General features: G+C 39.0%; 1 protein-coding gene across 2 annotated transcripts in view; it reads right to left on the minus strand.

Moving 5' to 3' along the window:
- The window catches only part of LOC122481871 (SPHK1 interactor, AKAP domain containing), a 162,597-nt gene that overhangs the window by 85,182 nt on the left and 58,401 nt on the right, over positions 1-19,014 (minus strand). For both annotated transcript variants that reach the window (XM_043578053.1, XM_043578054.1), the window contains exon 3: positions 16,276-16,383. In XM_043578053.1, coding sequence (XP_043433988.1) covers positions 16,276-16,383 — 108 coding nt within the window. The remainder of the gene's footprint in view (positions 1-16,275; positions 16,384-19,014) is intronic.

The following is a 19,014-nucleotide window of genomic DNA, read 5'->3' on the forward strand; positions in this document are numbered from 1 at the left end:
CCTATAGAATGGAACACTGGCTAGGAAACCTTCCTTCACCTGCCTCTGGAAAGACTGGCTGGCAAAGCCCTGCTCATTTCATTTTTTTTTTTTTTTAAGTTTACTTATTTATTCTGAGAGAGACAAAGACAGCATGAGCAGGGGAGGGGCAGAGAGAGAGAAAAAGAGAGAGAATCCCAAGCAAGCTCACACAGTAAGTACACAGCCCATGTGGGCTTGGAACTCACAAAACCCTGCGATCTTGACCTGAGCAGAAACCAAGAGTTGGTCACTTAACCAACTGAGCCACCCAGGCGTGCCCTCCCCGCCACCTCTCCACCATTTCATCTTGCTTGGGTAGTGTGTGTTATTAATTGGCATTGCTAATTAGTATTATTTCTTTTTTCGAATTTTAAATGAGGCATTATATTCATAACAGAGTAGCCTGATAAATAGGAAAGTGAAAAAATGGCTACAGAACTGATGGGAAGGTAGCTTAAAGTCAAAAAATGGCTACAGAACTGATGGGGAGGTAGCTTAAAGTCTGCATGAATTTTTCCCATAATTATCTACGCACTAAGAAAACATCATGTCCATTCATTTCACATTTCTTAATATATATATATATATATATATGCATATATATATATCCTACATAAATATTGTTTATTATAGATTAGTCAAGTTCTTGTGTGGTTTCATTTTCAAACAAATGAGGTGCCATAAATTTTCACGCACCACGGGAACCCATTATTTCTGTATCATCTTAAATGTCTTGTGAAGCTTTGTTTTAGGCAATGTCTAAAATGTTCACCCTTGATTAATTTTGAAAAGGGCTTCAAAACCTAAAACCTAAGTGGACCTTGCCTATGAAAATTAATTCCTCCTTCGGTTTCCAGGCACAGGAACAGGGCTTGGGTCCAATTTTATGCTTTTCTTCTGTGCGATCACTTCTATTTAGATCAAAGGGATCTTTGCCTTGATGATGAGTAAGAAAGAGCTATGATGGACAGAGAAAAAAGGGCATCTTTGCAGATGAGCTTACTGAAGGAAGAAAAATAGCCCAAAAATTGAGTTGTCATGAGAACAGCTTGAAGCCTGTGGCACTGATTGATGACTTCCCTTTGCAGTTACCAAGGTAAACCGAAAATACACCCCTAGTCCTTCCGCCTCTTAGGTAATTCAGACAGAATGTGTCTTCACAGACTAAGCATCAGAACAACAGCAATCTGCTGAGTTAACAGAATACCATGCTGAAGGTCAGCGTGAAAAAAAATAGAGGCAAAAATATTATGCTGCCCTCGCCAATTAAGCAAAATATCACTTTCTTCCAATACTTCCCTGTCAAGAACAATGAATAAGCATTTGGAAAGAGTGTGAAAACTGGAAGAAACTTTTCTGCTCACAGAAACCAGGTCACTTGGGAATTTGTGATAAATGGGAATTTTGGATAAATGAAGTATAACCCTTAATATTAATATCAGGGTTTTTTGTTTTGTTTTGTTTTGTTTTTAGCCTGCACTTACCTTACAGTATTCACCAATGCTACTAGACAAAAATTGCAGGGACCAAAGAATTTTCTTGGCGACAGACATATCCACCCATGAATTTCTGGTTGAAAATACACAAAAATTCTATGTGTTTTAAAAATACATGACTGGGGCGCCTGGGTGGCGCAGTCGGTTAAGCGTCCGACTTCAGCCAGGTCACGATCTCGCGGTCCGTGAGTTCGAGCCCCGCGTCGGGCTCTGGGCTGATGGCTCAGAGCCTGGAGCCTGTTTCCGATTCTGTGTCTCCCTCTCTCTCTGCCCCTCCCCCGTTCATGCTCTGTCTCTCTCTGTCCCAAAAATAAATAAATGTTGAAAAAAAAATTAAAAAAAAATACATGACTAAGTTCTCTTGTAGGTTGATAATACAATTATGTAGGAATAAATGGTGGCTTAAGTAGAGTAGACAATTGGGTCTCCTATGCAATGAGTACTACTGAGAAGGGCTCAGTTTCAGCTATTTGACATTTATTGTCATTTGCCAGATCATCTTTGATGTTTAAGTAACCTTCCAGCCAACGACTAGATTGCAAATCAATTCATGTGATGTCAAGGGAACCGTTTATTTTGTGGGTTTGCTTTGAAGTTACATTCCTTAAAATTAAAAAAAAAACAAGTTTTTCATGGCTTTTCTGGACATCGAGTGACACTTGTTCAATGTTTTCAGAATAAAATTAACAAAAGCATCTTCTGAAGTTGGACTCCACATATCTTGACAAACATTAACATGTTAACTTGACACAAAAGTGCGATGCTCTTCCAGATGGTAGCTATGCTTATGGTGAACATAGTATAATTATAAAGCTGTCGAATCACTAAATTGTACACCTGAAACTAATGTAACATTGTGTGTTAACTATACTTCGATTAAAAAAAAATTAAATAAAAAGACATTAAAGTTTGTTTGTTTGTTTATTCATTTTTGAGAGACTGAGAGAGCACACAAGAATGGGAGGGGCAGAAAGAGAGGGACCAGGAGTCCCTCAGGCTCCAAGTGGTCAGCGCAGAGCCCGACGTGGGATTCCATCTCACGCACCGTGAGATCATGACCTGAGCCTAAATCAAGAGTCAGACACTTACCCGATGGAGCTGCCCAGGTGCTCCCACATACAAATAAATTAAAAATAAATAAATTTTTAAAAATGAGACATCCTTCTTCAGGGACATTAGATGCTTTAACTTGCACAAGACAATATCCATTCTACCTTCGACAAGTCTGAATGCTAAAGTATGTTAAGCTACCTTTAACTGGACACGTGAGACCCCTGACTAGAGTTCCAGACCCTGTCTGGCTCACAAACCTCTGTGTTATAGAGTCACAGGGGCTGGAAAAAGAAGCCATAGTGAGTTCCAGGTCTGGGATGACTCTGTGGACCAACTCCCGGTGAAATAGGCAAAGCTGGCAGAAACCATAAAAACAAACACATTAATTTTCAAGAAATTGTCCTAAGGACATACAGAAAATGCAGAAATATGTTTTCAAGAAAATCTAACACTCAGAACGGAGAGAGTCTGCTGCATTGAAACCACAACTCACTTTCTCCTTTCCTTGCCTCCCCTTTGTCCAGTTCAACCTGACAGAGTCATTTGGGTTCCCTTCCCCTCCCAGACAAGGGTTATTGGGTCTCACTAGGAGTCAGGGATTGACGGCATTCCTCATCCCGTCTAACTCCAAATTGAAGAGACTAAACTCTTGGTGAGTGAAGCCAAGAAGTCAGGGGTTTGCTTCTTTCTTTCATCCGGGCCCTACTCAGGTGTTACCCCAGAGATGACAGACTGAGGACACCAGGGCACGATCACCCTCACTCTGGCCTGCTTGTAGAGCACAGGTCCCAACTGGGCAGGGCAAACCAAGAACACCAGAGGCAACTGTCCCACTTAGTACTCAGAACAGTGGCTCGGAGGGTTTGCCCTGTAAGAGATGTAGTCTATAAGAAAAGAGAGCTGGGGCGCCTGGGTGGCGCAGTCGGTTAAGCGTCCGACTTCAGCCAGGTCACGATCTCGCGGTCCGTGAGTTCGAGCCCTGCGTCAGGCTCTGGGCTGATGGCTCAGAGCCTGGAGCCTGTTTCCGATTCTGTGTCTCCCTCTTTCTCTGCCCCTCCCCCGTTCATGCTCTGTCTCTCTCTGTCCCAAAAATAAATAAACGTTGAAAAAAAAAATTTAAAAAAAAAAATAAAAAGAAAAGAGAGCTCAGAAGCTCTCCCCAAAGGAACTGAGATTATCTGAAACGGAATCGGTGGAAGTTCAAGATAAGGGCACTCTCAAAAACAATCGCTCCCCTTAATTAAGAGCAAGAAATGAAACCACAGGCCAGCTGTTTTACTAGAGAGAACCAGAAGAAGAAGTAGCTAAGAAGAGCCCTCGTGGGATGAGAACAAAACTCAAAAATGGTCTCAAAAATTATGCTTGCCTAAATTTAATTGGATCAGACTGCTGAGCAATTGATACTCCAGGGCATTGTTAAAAGCAATAGAGCCATCAGCTGGTAAAATAGTAAAGCCAAACAGACAGGGTGTAATATCAAATGAAGCAGGCAGTTCAAAAGAAAGATCAGAGAAAGACACGGTGAAAGAGAGACCTGTTAAGACCAATGTCATCCTAGGTGACTATCCACAGGCCCAAGGCTATGTATCCCTGAGGAGTGACACCAAAGCATTCACACTGTAATGGGAAACAGATTTCACTAAAATGACCTAGCCTAATAAAAAAAAAAATTAAAAAAATCAAATAACAACAAAACGAGCCCGGGAGGGTGAGGAGGGAATCAGCATCCGGAGTTCTGAGCTTCTTAAGATGCAGAGAATCTTTGCTCACATTTCAATACCCCTCAGAGATTCTGGTAGAGCAGTGTGCACACAGTAAGACCCAATAAATGTCAGCCAGATGAGTAGTATAGGCAATGCCACTTGACATGACCAAGGGCTATGTGGCTTGGTACGGACATATCAGATTTTAATGACATTTATACCTATGGATGATGTAACGAGATAGCGTCCGATATAATCTGACAGTAATTTATATACAAACATGTGACACAATCTTAAAGTTACTAAAAAAAAAAATCACCAAAAAGCTAAATATCTTGGAATTTTTCAATAATACTAATTTGGGGTCTTCAGCTTGGATTAGTAATGCACATCTCTTATGCCTCAAATAAATGTAGCCCTACCATGAAGAAATCGTTCCTTTTATGACCTTCGGATGCAATTATCCTAATATTTTATAAGGGTGGGATCTACCAGAGTGTTGAATAATGTACTCACTGCACTAAGAGCCGGTGGATTTGGGCTTTAGACCCTTGTTACTAATTTACTCTGTAGCCCTGAACAATCCCTTCTCTCCACTGCTATTTTTTTTCTTCTCGCTTGAAAAGTGAGAGGGATAGGCAATATATCTTCTTAGGTTTATTCCAGCAACTGGGCATGGCGACATCACAAAAGGAAGCTTAGCTACTTAGTCTGGTAGAATAAGGGAACACTAGCACATTCTGTTGGCTCAGCATGTGGTGTAGAGAACTCTCTCCAGTTGATATTGTACTTTTACCGGTACGCTCTGGCAAATACATATTGTGAGTGTGCTTCCAATGTCAAAGGGTGCCAATGTCAACGTGTTTCTTCACCGGATTGTCATCTAGTACAGCACTTTAAAAATCAGGATAGCAACGGTGAATCAGCTCCTTTGGAATTCATATTCAGTCCAATTACACACTTGAGCCACGGTCTCGAATTAGACCCTGAACTGACTCAGCAGCCCCCCGGAGAAACTCTGTGATGCTGAGGGTGGCAGTGGGGACTGGGAATGTAGTTATTCATATCACCAAAACCTTAAAATAAATCCAGGGATTTGTCTGCTGCAAAACATTTCAGGAGAAAATGACACCAAGGCCTTGGGGTCTTCTTTACTTTTTTTTCTCTCCTCTTTGTTTTTGCTCGTGAATTTTGCATATTAAATCTTTAGAAGAGATATGTGGGGCATTAGGTAATAAAACAGCGACAGTAAGGCTGGAAATGCATAGCCAGAAGTGAAAAATCAAAACAGCTTTTGTTAACCAATTAGAGATGACAAGTAAAGGAGAAAGATGAGTGTGATTCTGAAGAGTGTAGCATGGGGAAATGTGTAGATCATAAAACCACCAATGGAAAATGAAAATTTGGAGGGCAGAACCTATTTTTGGATACTTACCTCCAGTTATATTGAATTTGAGTTGTTTCTGAGATGTTTAGGTGAGTGTATCCAACGAGTACCTAGAAATAAGCCTACAGTACAGAGATGGTGGTCATTGGCATACAGATGTGGCTGAAGCCATGAGGTATGGATGAATGATCCAGTAAAGGCAGTTGGCAAGAAGGGACCAGGCTTTCACACAGACCTGCGGAAAATGCCTCCATGAAGTGCCAGGTGGTGGAGAGCAAAAGTCCAGGAGTAAGACAAAGAATTAATGATCACAGAGGCAGGAAAACAAGTAGAAAGCCATGGAGAAAATAGCTAGGTTTCAGAAGCTGGCTGGGGGTATGAATTCGGTCAGCTTTGCTAAAAGCTAGGTAATATAAGCAGTGAGAACATCTCAGTGGGTTTGGCGAGCGATTTCCGCAGAATGGTGAGATAGCCAGAGAGTAACCAGGTAGCAGAGACTTTTTATTAGTTCTTAAGTTTGATGATCAAGAGAAGGAGGAACATATTTTTTTGTTTTGATACATGCTTTTATAAGAAGATTTGGAGTAATATCAATATGTGTAAGAATGGAGAAGTACAGGGGTGCCTGGGTGGCTCTGTAGCGGTTAAGCGTCCGACTTTGGCTCAGGTCATGATCTCATGGTTCCTGAGTTCAAACCCCACGTTGGGCTCTGTGCTGACGGCTTGGAGCCTGGAGCCTGCTTCGGATTCTGTGTCTCCCTCTGTCTCTGCCCCTCCCTGCTCATGCTCTGTTGTGCTCTCTCTCTCTCAAAAATAAATAAACATTAAATTTTTTTGAAAGAATCGGAAAGTATATTCAAGTATAGAGGAATGCAGTGGGGAATAGCACTCTTATCAAGAATGATGACCATTTGTTCTCTTTTAAGACAAAGCAACTCTGAAAGAATACGATACTGAAGTAATAGACAAACTAGCTGTCAGTGCTAAAGTAAGGGATGTAAGAAACGACGATGAGTTTCGCAGGAATTCATCTGAAAGAAAGGATGCGATACTTTTTTCCTGAATTGTCACAAATAAGCAATGCTTGAAAGTTGAAATGACTGTTTTGTATGAACATAGTTGGACTAAAAACGTCGGCAAGAATACTGGAGGGAGCAGGCTGGGGCTCCAGGGTAGGCTAGGGCGAGGAAACAGCATGCGCAAAGGGACACTGATGTTTGGAGAATGGCAAGTATTCCAATGAATTTGGGGAAAGGGTGGTGACAGGGAGTCAGGGTTGATCAGGAGCCAAATCTGGACAAGCCAAATGGTGGAGGGTCTTGAACTGGATGCTTGAGAACACATATGCCTGTTGGATTAACTTTTATCTTTTGGACTGTTCTGTTTTGGTTGGGTATTCATGAAGTAAATTGTTTACTTATCAGAACAACACTTTCAACAGAAATATATACATATGATATATATCATATATATGATATATATCATGCATATACATATGATATATATCATATATCATATCATATCATATATATATCATATATATGATGTCATATATCTCATATGTATATGCATACATGAATATATATACACACACATATGAATAAAGGAAATAAGTTGGCATAATTCATGTCCACTGTCCTTTAACTTCTAGGTTGCTTAAGACTTCATTTTCCAAATGATCTTCTGAGAGTAAGGCCACAGAAGATGGTATTGTGTATTTGTGGAGCATAGTAAAAATCTGGACAAGCTAATTTGGGTAGTGAGGAAGGGGGTTCTAGTAATGTACTTACTTGGTCCCTCACTAACAGAATTTTTGAGCTGTAAAGTATTTGAAAGATTGTTTAGTGACAGAAGCCCTGAATTCAAACGCAAATAGAAATTGGCAGGTAACAAGAATGACACCAGATACGCACAAACTGAAAAGACAGATGTCAGAAACTGGAATCCTACCAGCTAATTCCATCCCACAGATGCGCTCTGTTTTGTTTCATTATTTTAAAATTTTATTACTGGCCAAGTTTTTGAAATCAGATTTTATGTACAAAACAAAATTTCTGACTTCTCTTAAAAAAAAATCAGGAGACCTTCAACCCAGGGCCCATATTCCCATTTGGCATTGAGATGAGCTGACGTGTCTGTTCTTTCTAGTTTGTGGGGGAAAGGGTGGAAGGAAATAACCTGGGTACCAAGAGTAGATCCACTAGGTATTAGAATTAGGGTACTGTTCTTTCTTGATGCTTTCCAGTTATCTGTTACCTAATTGCATTATATTTGACAAAAGGAAGAAAATTTGCTATCGATAAATGTAATATACCTCAATCTAGAAATTGGTTGCCTGGGATGTTCCAGTGGTACTGGATTCTATGTGTCGTAGAAGCAACAGCCATAAATTAGTTGACCTTGACCCACAGGTAGGTATTTTGAACTGTGTTTGACTGTCCGATGAACTTTCATTTTCAGTCGTTCCTCCCAGTGCACTTGGCCATTGATGGGAGTCACAGGTGGGCTGGGATCCTTTGGGACAAGTGGAGGTGGTGCTCTCCTTCCATGCCTGTGCAGTGGTGAGGGACAGCTCAAGTTGAAACACATGAATAGGAGCTACCTCAGGAGAGACTAGGGGTTAAAGCTTGAGAAACTTTAGAGCAGCAATTGCAACGAGGTGTCACTTCGCCCCTCACCCACCACCTCCAGCCAGGAGAGACTGGCAACATCTGGAGGCCTGTTTGGTTGTTACAACTGGAGAGTGGATGCTCCTGGCATCTACTGGGTGGAGGCCAGGGATGCTGCTACATACCCTGCAATGCACAGGAAAGCCCCCCTTCCCCCAGCAACAAAGAATCATCCAGCCTAATCCAAGAACAGGGCCAAAGGCTCACAGATCCTGCTTTTGAAGAATTCATCCCTAGGTGCCTAATAAAACCGCTTGAGCCCCTGCTGACTTAGGCTGTCTGGTGAATGATTGTATTAAACCAAACCCGAGGCAGAATTTAGCCTTCATACCTTTCTGATTCAATTTCACCATTACAGACTTTATGGACCAGCCAATGTTCCCAGTACCGTCTGAAATGTAAAGTGAGGGCTGTCTCTGGTCTTAATAAGAGTGTAATATTCAAGTACGAAAGAGCAGAAATTCTTTTTTAGCACTTTCCTAATAGACCTCTAGGTTGAACTTGTCTCATTAGAAAAGAGGGGAATAGTATCCAGAGGCTGTGAGTTAAAAACCAGACATCCTACAGCAGTCATTGGCCAGACCCGCTTTTTAAATTTCTTCTTCTCATTATTTACTCATTTAAAAAAAAAAGACTGAGACTCTAAATTGTAAAAAAAAAAAAAAATGCTATTACTTCTAACTAGTTTTCCTGGGATTTTAGAAGAACTGATTAAGAAAGACATGTTGATCCAAATAAATAATTCCACTAAGAAGAAATAGAAATTATGCAGTCAATATCCTTGAAGCTGAAAGGTATTTAATGAGAAACATTGTGTATTGTTGTTGGTCTTTCTTGATTGATAGGCTTTCCACTCAGAGGAACATTGCTATAATAGCAGGAATCGTGTGAAATTTGAAACTCAAAGCTATTCTGAGCTATTTTAATAAAGCATCCTTCTGTCAAAATGAATTAAAAAAACAGTTGAGAAATGGTTATGAACACCCAGGTTTTAAAGTACACTCAGGTCCATTCATACGACTGTACTTTTAGTGGCAAAAATATCAAGATACATAAAATACTCCATTATGTATATGAAACTCAGGTTAACACGCTTAAATGAAAAATCTCTTGATTTGGCCAGGGGGCGGTCAGGGACATGGAGATCACCGTATAAGCACATTTACCAGAAGACCCCGTCCTCATCTGCAAACCAAAGCCTTTTTTCTACTTACACACCCTCTCTGCTTTGACTGAGTTTCTCACCTCCCTGAGGATAACCACGAAGGCCCTCAAATCTCTTATCTCTCAACCTGCCCTTGCCAACAACTCCAACTTAAACACCCAACTGCCAACTTGACATTTCCACTTGGATAAATAGAAGACATTCTTTTCCATTGCACTATCCTTTCTCCTCCCACTTCCGAAGTTCCCCTCTCCTCAGTCTTTCCCCCCCACAGTGAGTGAAACTTCCATCCATCCGGAAGATTAAGCCCAAACAACAGGACTTGTTCTTGATTTTTCGCTTTCCTTCATTCAATTGACTAACGTGTCCTGCTTAATACATATTATGTATAATTTTTGGAGCCTATTTTTTTATGCATAATTATACTGAGTCTTTATTTCCATGTGCTGAAATATTTTTTGCAAACCTGGTTTCCAAAGAATGCATTAATCTTCATGGTATAAATACCCAACATGTATTTAACCATTCCTGTACTATGGGGTATGCGAGATCTTTCTATGTTTTGCCGTCATATGCTGTTAAGTTCACTGAATATTTAATAATGTTTACTCTGTGCAGGCACCGTTCTAGAACTTTAGAAATGTTAATGCATTTAGTCCTTACAATCCATGAGATAAATACTATTAGCATCTCCATTTGACAGATGAGAAATATGAGCCACAGACTAAACAATTTGTTAGAGATTATGTAGCTAAAAAGGGAGGTGGTATTCAAATTGAAGCAACCGGACTCCAGACCCCACATTCTAAGTCAGTCTGCTGTGTTGCCGTAGGTATGTTACTTTGGCACATCAACCATATTTTACATCAGTCTGCATGCAACTGCGGCTATTTCTTTAGAAAACACTTCTAAAAGTGAATGAATAGTCATGAATATTTAAAATGTTTTGGATAGCACATATTACAAAATTTTTCTCCAGAAATATTATACTTTGTCAGTTTCCACTCCTTATGTAGGTTGTTGAGTGTCTTCTTAACTGTGTTTACATCAACACTGGATGTAACCATTTTTTTTTTATTTTATTTTATTTTATTTTATTTTATTTTATTTTATTTTATTTTATCATTTTATTTCATTTTATTTTGTAAATATTTTTAAAAATGCTAACAAGTTTATTAGAAACAATTTCTGTAATAGTTATAGTGGATTCTCTTTGATAATCAGAGAGGTTGACTTCTTTTCATGTCTATATTAACAATCGTATTATTCAATGAATTTCTTATGTTCGGCTTTTCTCCAACTTTGCTATTGGAAATTTTACTTTTTCATAATGAATTGTGGCAACTCTTAATGCACTGAGATTAATACTGTGAGGCTTTCATATATACATATATGCATAGAGTTGTTACTTGGCTTTTCATTTTGTTTCTATTGTTTACTGAAGTGTAAACATTGAAACATTGGTGTCTACAGTTGTATCAAGCTTAAATAGTCCTACAAATAGCCATCTAGGTTTCCCTCTTAATTCCTATTCATGCTATGAATTATTGGAAGTCTCATTCCACTTACTTAGTAATGCTTAGATATACATTGCAATTTCTTGAGCCAATAAAGAAAGTCAATAATCTTAATTTTTAGTATGCAGCATTTTTCCCACAACATAAGTGATACAACACAAACTCAAGTTTCAAGGAAAATAAACTTGTAAAAACTTCCTCTTAGTTTCAAGATGCACGGCATTGATACATGTATGGGCTGGGTCTAAAGTCGACACCCATATTACTACTGTATTATTTCGCCACACACTGTAGGTATAGTCCTTAAGTTATATCAAAAGCTCCATCTCAGTTTTGTTTATCACATTTCTAGGTTTCAGCTTCTTGCATGTGTCCTCCTGCATGTTAAGCCACCTAATTGCTTGGTGGGAGACTTTTCTCCACCATCCCTCTGTGTCATGCTTCACCATAAAGCGTTCTAAGTTATTGGCTTCCAGAGACTTGGCAAAAATTTAATGGAACTTTCATTTCACCGAGAGTCAAAGTTCTCTCTGGGACTGGTGGATTTTGCAAGGTGCCTCAGGAGCTACTGCTCAGGGCAGGGTGCGTCCACACAGATCAGATTTGCTAGCACTGCCTTGCCTTACCTGTTTTATCTAAGGTTGGGTTAAGAAGCAAGCCTCCAAAAAGTTCTTCTGGATCAATCAAGGTGGGGGTACTAAAACTCCTAGAAATATATCAAGACGGAAGAACTTTTCTTGAAGAGCAGTCCTGCATGAAGTTGGAAGGAATATTCTACCACGGGCGCAAGCTGAGAGCTCCCTCACGTGTGCAACTCAACCCTGACAGTACTTAAGCTGCCTCCTAAGAAGAGTGTTGGTGCACTTAAATACAGGGCTTTCATTTTGCTCAGTCTGGCTGATTTCTTCCATCAGCACTGGATTTTTCACTTTTATGGGGGCAACATTTAACTTCTTGAAAACTGTTGCACAGATATTTAAGGAAAATTATTGTGCAGTGGGTACCAAATGAGGAACCTGAACAAGAGTTTCTGCAGCTCTGGGTTCAATCCTCATTTTAAATATTTAAGCCCTGCACTGAAGTATGCAACGATAAAGGGGCATTGTGTCTGCAACTCAGTCGCAAAAATTTTAGAAAAAAAATCCTATATGTATACATGCACACAGATGCATACGTACACAGAAAGGAAAGGATGAGCAAACGTAGTGAAACGTTAGCATATGGGGAATCTGGGAATTCTAGGAATTTTTGCAATTTTTCTGTATGTCTAAAATTAAATAATTTTTTAAAAAGTTCCAAACTTGATTTTTTAAGGAAAAAACACATGAAAAGTTGCTTGAAAAGTTGGTAAATATCTGGACTAGATAATGTAAAATGTCCCTTCATAGATCTATAATTATATTTTTCCTTGATCATGTGAGTCTAGATTTTTCTGTAGGTCACCGTATCAAGTGGGTGTTTGTCTTTTCCTTAACTTATTTTTGTTTAGTTTTAGAATAGATTCAATATAGAAATATTTGCAGAAGTAATATAGAATAAAGAGCTGTCATCTGAGATATCGTTTTGTCATTGTTGCCACTGGGTTGCATTGACATCAGAGACCCACCGAACACCTGCCAAATATCTTCTTGGTTTTGTAATATCATGTGTGGAATGTTGAAGCCTGCCTAAGAACTTAATTTATTTAAAAACTTAAGGCGAATGTAACACATTTTCAAATACTGTGATTCGTCAATTAAAATGCATGCTAGAGGGTATAATTTATTTGGAAGGTGATAGCCAAGTCTTAAAATGATCAGTAAGGAAAGAGTCTGACAGTAGATATAAATAGAAATAATGTGAATTGTCAAGGTAATTTTAATGAAGCATTAAATCAAGAGAGGATTCCTGATATAAAAAAAAATTAAATTTGAGTAAATAGCAAAGGGTAATAGTGGATTAGATAGCAACTAAATTAGTTTTTAATTAAAAAAAGTCAGGAGTCCTGAAAAGTCCAATCCCTACCCTTTATGTTAAGAACCTCTATTAAGATAATGACTCAGCTGTTGGGTTTAGAAATTGGCTTCCATTTCCATTATTCTTTTCCACATTTCCTTCTCTTAAATAATCAGGTTAAAAAAAAAAACACCCTGAAAGTTAATGTTAGTGTAAGGGTTTTTTTTTTTTTTTTTTCCCCAGACTGGCAAATTAGAAAGAGAATGAAATTATGTAATTTGAAAGGATAAGTCTCTTTGGAAAAACATAAGCATATTGTTTATATTTGATAGCTTATCGAAAATTTTTGAGGGTAACTTGTAGGGCACTTCTGGAGCCAGACTTCTGGGCAAGCTGTTCGTGTTTGGCACGCCTACTGTATTTCTGACTGCCTCAAATTACTTCTCATTTAGACTCTTCATTTTAGCTGGGAAATGAACGTAGCTCTCTATCGAAATAATGACAAAAAAAAAAAAAAAACCCTCATTGCTTAAGGGTTGAGAACAAACAGCCATACTGACCCAAGTGCACAATGGGTCTCCAAGCCTGATGGCTCCTGATGGCTCCCCAAGCCTGAGTTTGTCATTCAATAAAAATTTTATGTGGCCATCTTGAATTCAGAAGACATTGGCTCACAAAGTTCTTAGTCCTCAGGACTGCATGTTCAGACACTTTTAGTTCAGTAGAATGGATACCAAGCCAATCTAATTGGAACGGAAAGCGTTGGCTGTTAATTTTGATCGGGAAGAAATGAGTTAAAGGAGCGATGATTAACATAGAGCCATGAACAGAGTACAAAGCAATAAAATATAAGCCAACTTTGCTACAGGCTCCTCAGATTCTGTTGTGATTATTGGAAAAGAGATTTCGATTTGGGGTGATTTTATTACACTACATTTTTAAATGAAACTTGAATGAGGATAATATTTTAAAATACAGTCGTTTTTCCTTTAAATTCAACTTTCACTTTCATCCTGCTATGGAGAATTTGTTTTTGAAAAGCAATTAAGTACTGTTTCCCTGACCACTTTCTGGTCAGGAATCTCTTTTTTTTTTTTTTTTAACGTTTATTTATTTTTGAGACAGGGAGAGACAGAGCATGAACGGGGAGGGTCAGAGAGAGGGAGACACAGAATCTGAATCAGGCTCCAGGCTCTGAGCTGTCAGCACAGAGCCTGACGCGGGGCTAGAACTCACGGACCGAGAGATCATGACCTGAGCTGAAGTTGGCCGCTTAACCGACTGAGCCACCCAGGCGCCCCTCTGGTCAGGAATCTCCATAGTTCACCTCTGTTTCTCCTCTAGATCGTCACCTCCCTTCAGCAATGTCTAACTCTGGACTGTGTTTCTTTTTCCTTCCCTAGAAATATGTGCCAAGTCGGAAAGAGAGAAAGGACTCGGACATTAAGAAAAAAGGAGTAGACGATTCTTTTGAGAGATAAGGGCTACTTTGCTATAGGGATTTTGACATTTCTTTTAGGTTTAGAGTCACGGACAATTTTTATAAACATTGTGGGGAAACAAATCTTCCAGTATGCCTTTTATTTGTGTTTAGGTTTTTCTCCTTTTGGAAAGAATAGAAAGAACTGTAAAGGAACAATGATTCAGCTCAACTTCACTGATGTCATCGGACACTATAAAGGGACAATGAATTAGGAAAGGAAGTCATATGGTTTTAAGCCCAAATTTGAGTCCATTGGGGTTCGTGCGGAGTGTGAGGGGAGTTCTCTTCGCTTAGGGAGAGCCAAGGGTAATCTTAAATCTGGTTATAAATTTAGCATTTCTTTTTTTTGAAGTTTACTTATTTTGAGAGAGAGAGCAAATGGGAAATGGTAGAGAAGGAGAGAGAGAGAACGCGCGCGCGCGGGCGCGAGAGTCTCAAGCAGGCTTTGTACCACCAGCACAAAGCCTGATGCAGAGCTCAAACCCATGAACTACGAGATCATGACCTGAGCCGAAGTCGGACACTTAACCGTCTGAGCCACCCAGGTGGCCCTAAGTGGGAGACTTCTTAAACAGGAGCTGCTTGGATGACAACTTTTTCCAGAATGTAGCTGGATAGCTTTTACGTTCCACTTCTCTCTCTTTCACGATGTGATTAGAGATCTGTATCCATAAATGCCTGTATTTCCTAACTCATCTCAGAAGTGAATTTGCAAAGGATGGATCACTGTCAAATTATTTGCCATGTAACCCTTTCTGTTTTCCCCAAAGATTTTTAGACACCAACTAGTTTTCTGGATAATGGATTAAAAGTCCGAAAAGCAGTGGAATCAAAATCATTTGCCTAAACAAAGAGATGGAAATAAGTGTGTTGAATGGACTCGGCTTTCCTTGTGCTACGAGACTCTATGGTGTGAAATGTTTCACATCCTCCGTCTGCCAGTTCTGGTGCTGCCCGTTTTATATAAAAAGCTTCTTCACCCCATTTTTAGCTTCCTTCTTTTGTGTTTTATTTTTTTTCCCTTTTAACAGAAATTCTGGCATTCAACTTACCTCCAAGAATAGCTCAAAGCTGAAGTTCACAGTTTAGTCATGAGAATTACATTTCTCTCCACGTTGGAAATACTCTTCCCCAATCTCTGTCATTAAGAGTCCTACAGAGCTAGGTGATTTCAATTACAATGAAACATATCACTTTGTAGAACATACAGGAGGGAGCATATCTCCGTCAGGAAGGAGAATTCATAACACTGATTTTTCGTATCAATAATATGTGCTCCTACTCTACGCCTTAAGAATTTTATGTGTCTATAAGAACATCTCTTCCTTGAAAACGAAGGTTTTGTATGGAAAGCACAGCTCTAGTATATTAAAATGCATGCCTGTATATTTCCTAGGCTGGAAAGGTTTTCAAATGATGACTGTAATTTGTAAGAATGGTAGAATACTTTTACACGGTTTTTGTGTTGGAAAATACTAACCAGCAGCAGTTATAAAATATATTGGAAAGAATCCAAGAAAGCTCCCTGAATGGTCTTTTATTTCTCATCATACGATCCTATTTCAGAATCTCTTTCTCAGGCATTTTTGAAAATATAAACATCGTTTTTCCTTTTCAGAGAAATGATCGGGTTAGTTTACCGGTCGAAATGAGCAAAAACGGGAGGAGAAACATGAGGTCTGCGTGTTTTTGTGTTAACGGTCCGTATGAACCAGTGGCGTATTTTCAAAATGATACTTTCCTAACCTTGTATTTAATGAGTTATGAAACTTGCGTCCTTCCCAGGAGCACACCTGCCAGACTCCCTGCTTTCTCAGCCCAGACCCTGAGAGTTGTGTTTACTTACGGAAGCGCAGTTTTCAGACTTGTCTTCCACAAAACCAATCTGGCACGGCGTCCTCTGATTCTGTAACCAGTAGTCTGTAGACTCTAGCAGACTGTTGCTTCGAAGAACCTAAGGGAATCCAGAAAACCTTCTTAGTGTTACAAGGTCAGGTTTTCTAGTTAAACCGGTGGTTCTTTTCTGAAAAACCTGTTTTTTGTGTTTTCTTTACCTCAGAGCATCTGGATACTGGAAAAAAAAAAAACACCTTGCATGATAATAGCACCTCTAGAACATGTAGAATAGTCAACCAGGAGTTGGTTTTAGAGGAATGCAATGGTATTGAAACTGATGCTTTTTCTGTCATCAAGTCCTACATCTGGAAACTTCGATGATGTCCAACATGGGGAAACTTCCCATGACTATTTTGGGGCATGGTTCATTTGGCATTGAGGCTCAAAGTTCACTTTAGAGCTGGTGCTCTTGTACACTCTATGAATATTTTCAATCTTAAAAAATGTACTGTTTTTTTCCTTTTGGTGCAATATTGCTACTGAAATGATGATTCTTTTGTATTATCATTTATTTTAAATTTTTTTAATGTTTATTTTTGAAGGGGAGAGAGACAGAGCGTGAGTGGGGGAGGGGCAGAGAGAGGAAGACACAGAATTGGAAGCAGGCTCCAGGCTCTGAGCTGTCAGCACAGAGCCCGAAGCGGGGCTCGAACCCACAAACCGCGAGATCATGACCTGAGCTAAAGTCGGACGCTCAACCGACTGAGCCACCCAGGTGCCCTGAAATGATGATTCTTAAGCTTCAGCTTTGCTAACGTGTCTGTGAAATAGGGCTCAATTTTTCTAGAATACCTAACATAGTATGTCAAGTTTTAAAATTATCGGGAATAATTAAAGTGCCTCGTGATAATCATTTTCCACTTAGAAACAGTACAGTAAAGCAAAACAAATTTGAATAAATGAATTAACAAAACCAAATATGATTTACAAATGGCTTGTTTCTGGGCTTGGATTTTAAAGTACGGAAGAAAAATTCTATTTCTGAGACAAGACATTTTGAAGATGCAATCTCATGAATAACCAAACAATTCAATTTCTAATGTGTCTTAACATTGCCCAAACATTCCACGAGATTTTTTCCAACTTACATAAGATTTCCAGTGCTCTCCTGGTGCCCTCTACTTTATTAGGGTGCATGTCTGCTAACATTTGATTACTACTTTCACTTAAGCCATATAACAGATTTAATCAGTTTGGTTAATGCCACAAAAATAGAATGGCACTTCGATTACATTTTATTTGTATAACAAAGGATTGTCTTATGCTATAAAGATAAAAATACATTAGTTTTTGTCTCAGTTGTGAGTTAGCCAAATATAATTCTGACACATTTTCCCATAACACGTCTTGTTTTCACCAAGAAATGTTATTTGCTTTAAAATCTTCCCACTCGATGTTTATTATCATCTAGAGGTGACAGATTTCCATCATTCTTTTCTAGAACAGCACACAAAAAGACATACTATGGATAAGTAGGTATTTGAATGATGAACTTGGGCTATGACTGTGGACTAAAGTTAGCAACACAGCTTTTCAGTTCTCTTACGGATTTTACCTGAACTGTGGTCCTCAAAGTGAGGGCTGGCCTACCAAGGGAACCCTGAAATCTTCCAGAGAGGCCCGCAAACGATTTCCATAATAACAGGAAGACATTACTTGTCCATTTCACTCTCACAGTCTCTTAAATCCTCTGTGGAGTCCTCCAGGGCCCATGTGACGTGTCACAGCAAGACCGGCCATGTGCCGAAGCTAATGGCAGGGTCTAGGTGCCTTCTGCCAAGTTAGACGTTAAGGAGATGTGCTAAAAATGTAAAATGACATCACTCTTTTCACTAAAAGAGGTGTTTCTTTTGAAACCAATTTAACTTTACATAAAATTTCATATTAATTCCTGTGTTGCTGATTATAGCCATTTTTTTTGATAAAGATGTGGTATGTTTATGTATATATGTATATATATGCACATATACAATCATCAAAAAGAATGAAACCTTGCCATTTGCAATGACATGGATAAAGCTAGAGAGTATAATGCTAAGTGAAATAAGCCAGAGAAAGACAAATACCGTATAATTTCATTCCTATGTGGAATGTAATCATATGTGGAATTTAAGAAACAAAACAAAAGGGTAAAGGGGAAAAAGAGAGAGAGAAACCAAGAAAGAGACTCTTAATTATAGATAACAAACAGATGGTTACCAGAGCAGAGGTGGATGAGGGGGATGGGTTAAGCAGATGATGGGGATTAAGCAGTGAACTTGTGATGAGCACCAGGTGATGTATGGAAGTGTTAAATCACTATACTCTACACCTGAAAGTCCTATTACACTGTACCTTAACTGGAACTTAAATAAAAACATGTAAAAAGATGCATGTTGACATTTAATGTGTTTATTGTTGCTTTAAAATATTTTAAAATAGGACCTGTCATTTTGAAATAAATAAATAAGTAATCCCCCCAATTTTCTTAGCTTTAATTGGTAATTTGAAAAAAGGAAAAGGTCAGAAAGTAAAATCCCTGTAAACAACAGCTTTGTGAGGTCCCCAACACTTTTTTTTAGAGCACAAGGGTATTTTGAGCCCCACCCTTCTCCCAAATTGAGAACCACTGATCTAGATTAACTTTATTTAAAGTAGAAAACGTCTCTTGCTCCAGGCCCCTCCTCACTGCCATTCACTTTTACTTCCA

Source organism: Prionailurus bengalensis, chromosome C1 (assembly GCF_016509475.1).
Source record: "Prionailurus bengalensis isolate Pbe53 chromosome C1, Fcat_Pben_1.1_paternal_pri, whole genome shotgun sequence".
NCBI lineage: Eukaryota > Metazoa > Chordata > Mammalia > Carnivora > Felidae > Prionailurus > Prionailurus bengalensis.